The sequence below is a fragment of the Morone saxatilis genome, unplaced genomic scaffold, assembly GCF_004916995.1.
Source record: "Morone saxatilis isolate NCDOM2014 unplaced genomic scaffold, NCSU_SB_2.0 Contig9, whole genome shotgun sequence".
Lineage (NCBI taxonomy): Eukaryota > Metazoa > Chordata > Actinopteri > Moronidae > Morone > Morone saxatilis.
Window position 1 is genome coordinate 20,933,775 of NW_023340268.1, and position 4,434 is coordinate 20,938,208.

Sequence of the window (4,434 nt, forward strand, 5' to 3'; positions counted from 1 at the left end):
ATATATATCGCAGGATCGATAAAATTGCTCAGCCCTAACACACATCAACACTGATGTTTAAGAACTAAATAATATCCGATAATGATATATCAGCAGTTATTTTTTGACATATCCACATGACAAACATATTTGATATTGATCCCTTAAATTTGGTTAAGAGTTGTGACCAAGATATGTAGTGAGTGTGCCACCTTAACTTAAAAATTACATTTCTGATGAAATGGAAACATCATTTTGCAAAAGAGACCTAGGAGAATTGGGTTTACAAAATTACAGTTTCCACTAGAAACAGAATAAATTTCAATTTTGTCACACATTATTTTGCAATCTTCATATTGATTTAATTGATTGTAATTTGTCACCCTAGACTTCCACACAGGCTATTTAACAGGGTTTATCAAAAATAGCAGGCAAGTTGGGTGTTTAACCAGTTATCAGAAAATGTATTGCAGCTAATTAACTGCACTGAATTTCTTCCAAGTTATCCTGCTTGTAATTGCTTTAGTGTAGACGGCTGTATTCTTAAGACTTTCACTGCTCGACTGGGTCAATTTTTACAGCCTTTGTTAAGCCCAGTTATCAGGAGGTACCAGTGTGAGGTTTGGTGAAGACAGCCATGACAAACACAAGTCTGGCTCGGTTAACCTCCTGCTGTGAGACAGAGCCTATTGAGATGAAATTTAGACTTACTCTGAGCCTCCTCGCTGGGGTTGTCTCTGGCCTTCATCAGCTCCTCAAACTCTACAGACATGGGAATGGAAATCTACACGAAACACATGATAGCACGATTGTTATTATTCCGTTTCAAAAGGCTTAAATAGTCTGATTTGACCATTTAAAAATGAGTCGTTAACTACCTCATTTGGGTGCTTCCTGTGAAACTCCTTTATCTGTTTCAGTCTGTTGTAGAACTCTGCAAACTCATTTGGTCCTGAGATGGCAGCAAGTTCATCCTTTCGCATCCTGTCATTAAGAAAAAGATTTTCTGGTTCAAGGAAACCGCTTGAGTGCACCATGCATCCACAATAAACACAAAAAACACATGGTTACTTTAACTTAAGTTCAAGTTATCATGTGTGATGTTCCAAGTTGATACAAAGAAACAGAGGAAATCATTCTGAAAGCAGTGAAAACCTCCAGGATAGGAGTTGAGGTAGGTACAGACACTTAAACTGGAGCAGGTTAGTCACTTTGCAGAGGCTTACCCATCTTTGTCTTCATAGGAGTCTCTGAGATTTGCGCTCACTTCCATATACCTCTGTCAAAAGATAAACAGACATTCACTTTTTGTTTCCACGTTGAACATTAAACCTACTGAACTCAAACCAGCACTCTTGTTTACACTGAGAAAATCTCTACTGTCCTCCAAAATCGAACAGTTTATTGCGGTTTTGTTTACCTGGAGTTTGACTAAAGAGCACTTCTGAATTGTCGGGGCATTGTTAAACTGGGTCTGACCGAAAACAACCAATCAGAGGCGAGAAATATGGGTAATTGTTGAGACTCACTCCCATGGTGTCAAATACTGACGGTTTGGACTGGAAAGAGACTCAACAATGAACTATCTTCAAGCCTCTACCATTAGGAGCACTAGAAGGAGCCAGAGGAACCTGACTGTTTCATAGATTATCTGTCTCATGTTCTACTGTCAGGATGTATTTATAAAAGGTTACCAACTGCAGCACATAAAGTATTTTAACATTACATATATTTAGCTGATGCTTTTTATCCAAAGCAGCTTACAATAACTGCATTCCTCCATGTGGAGAGAACACAAAAATGTCAAAATTAAAAGAATCGTGCAAGTAAATCAATGAATGAATGAATTGTTTCGAGTGCTCTTTAGTGAAGCCCCGGATCACATGTATGCCGATTGTTCCAGCTGACCCTACCAACAGGCATACATACAGAAGTAAAGTCAATGCAAGCATGTTTATCGATTCATAATGAAAGCTACATTTAATATATTGATTTTAGATTAGATTAGATTCATTTCTTGGTGACACCCTCCTCGACAGTTACTTACGGAGACGTGTAAGTTAGATACTAGTCTTATATCTCTAGTTGGATACAGTAAATACCAGCAGACATGTTTACTTGATATTAAATGATATCAATTAGCCCACATGTTAACTGCAGCTCAGAGAAAAGTTACCCATGTAACTTCTAGCCAATACTAACGTTAGCCTAGCGGTGCTACCGGTTCACAACCAAAAAGTCCTGCTTACATCCAACATGGCTCTGGTTCGGTGGTCAGAGTTGATCTGTTCCCGCAGCTGTCAGAAAAAACAAACAAGACACATTTTGAAAAACATAAAATAACGAACGTTTCCAAAGTTTGCCGTATCCATTAGCACTGATGCTAATGCTAGCACGAAGCGAACAGCTTACCGTGGACTTCTTGTGCAACATTTCCTTTGTTTTAGCATCCATTAGCCTCTCCTTCTCTTCGTGGTAGCGCCGCTGCTGCTCTAAGATAGTCTCCATGGTGGACAACGGAGTCGTTCGTTAGCTAAACACAGGACAGGGTTTCTAACTGCACAGCATCAAACCTGCGGCCCCAGCCGTATCCGTTAACGTCTCGTTTGTTTTCAATGGCGCATGTTGAGCGGCGACCGTCCGTCACTGTACCCGACGTAGAGAAACACCGAGCAATTAAAAGGTTCCGCAGTAGGGGTCGACACAAACCATGCACAATAGTATTTCTGAAAATGGAAATTAATTAGTTTACACGAGCAATTGGAAACAGATAGTCGAAGAATTACACAGCTTGGGGTAATTAGAGGCTTCGTTTAGTTATTTATATAAAGTCACTTAAAATGTATAGGGGTCTATCTGAGGTGTTTTAAAGCTGCTGTTGGTTCCAGCTACATTAACTAACCCAATGTTTGAAAAGAACTGAGTAATGTGGTTGCATCCTACACTATCAGGCCGCTAAAGCACCGCCATCATTAAGTGCACCGCTGTAACGGGGCTCTGTGCATCCGAGTGCCTGCACCGTTCAGCATGGAGCAAATGCTTCTGTTGCACACTCTTCCATCAAGGTGCGTTGGCAGCCCTCACTGTATCCCTCTCTTCTGCACTTCCTTTGTAGTCTACACTACCATCAAAGCCTGCCATAACGCTTCACAGAGCACACAGTTTGCGCGGACTCGCGTGGGAGCGCGCACGGAGGCGGGCAGGTTTGTCAAGCTGCGGCAGACAAAAGAAGGAATCGGAACTGAGCACTCTGCCTGAACATTAAAGATTTATTAGACGTCTGATGAAAACAGTTGGCTACAAGAGTGTATGATAATGCTGATTATAGTATTCATAATTTCGCGAGCATCAAATAGACAATGCAAGGTTTGCAACTGTGGAGTGCAAATTATTGTTATAGTTAATTACAGACTGATCAAAAGCAGCAGGGGTCGGGGAGCAGTGTAAATGGATGTTTTTCTCAATGTTCCTATAATGTCAAAATAGTAAATTGTAATACTAATAGATGTACTGGTAACCATAATTTTACGTTTCGGTGGTAAATGTTTTGTAATATATTACATTAATAAACAGCATGCTATTTAAGATTTCAAGAGGGGGAATCCACACGCTTTAAATGTACATTATAATAAGATTACATAGACAATGGATGGACGGATATTACCACACTACACAACAGATGTTATAGTTTTTTTAGATAAAAACAGTACTGTAATTCAGTCACTATGGCCGCCTGTTGCTCCCACACCAGCCCCCACGTCATTACGACATACATACTTATAACATTATAACAAGAAACGTTTCTTTTTAGAACGACATATTATTTATCTTATTAACTTTAAATGTTTCATGGTATTGTGTGATAACTGATTATACTTCTAAAATGTAATTGTTTGAAATATAACTTAAGTAAGTAAATTAAACAATGTCACGTTATAACAACACAAATAGTATGTTGTTATAATAGGAAAAGTTACTAGTTACAACGTGAATTATATATACGTGTAATAACAATAAACCTCGCGCATTACAACAGTATTGGTCTGTGTTTCTTTTTCTGTAGTTACTGAATGCAGTGTGATTTTATTTTTAAGTCGTCGCCTCACTTCTGTTGTGAAAAACCAGTAAAAGTGAGGGCACGCTCATTCAGGCTTTTATTTTGCTATCTGACACCGGAAGCCAAGCGTGTAGTCCCAGCTGCATTGACGGCCGCAGTTCGGCACATTCTCCAGCAGCAGTCAGTCAGAGCAACGGACGGAAAGCAGCGGACAACCAGTGTTACGGATTATACAGTGGACATTATAACACATTTCTCCTGCCGCCGTGCGCCCAGCCTGCTTCTAAAGGTGAGCCGACCGCATTCTTCCCTAAAAAAATCAACTCTATAAACGGAATAAAGGTTTATTACGTTATCTTGTAGAGGGAGGGGGCGGTGGTGGTGGTTGGGGAAGAAAG

The 4,434-nt window shown here is 39.9% G+C and overlaps 1 protein-coding gene and 1 pseudogene across 1 annotated transcript in view; one reads left to right on the plus strand and one right to left on the minus strand.

Moving 5' to 3' along the window:
- sf3a3 (splicing factor 3a, subunit 3) overlaps positions 1-2,639 on the minus strand; it is an 8,463-nt gene extending 5,824 nt beyond the window's left edge. The window contains exons 1-5 of the mRNA XM_035680800.1: positions 2,392-2,639; positions 2,229-2,276; positions 1,206-1,258; positions 858-963; positions 691-763 (exon numbers count right to left, since the gene is read on the minus strand). Of these exons, the coding sequence (XP_035536693.1) occupies positions 691-763; positions 858-963; positions 1,206-1,258; positions 2,229-2,276; positions 2,392-2,487 (376 nt within the window). The 5' untranslated portion in view covers positions 2,488-2,639. The remainder of the gene's footprint in view (positions 1-690; positions 764-857; positions 964-1,205; positions 1,259-2,228; positions 2,277-2,391) is intronic.
- A 1,535-nt stretch (positions 2,640-4,174) lies between these two features.
- LOC118342312 overlaps positions 4,175-4,434 on the plus strand; it is an 88,649-nt pseudogene continuing 88,389 nt past the window's right edge.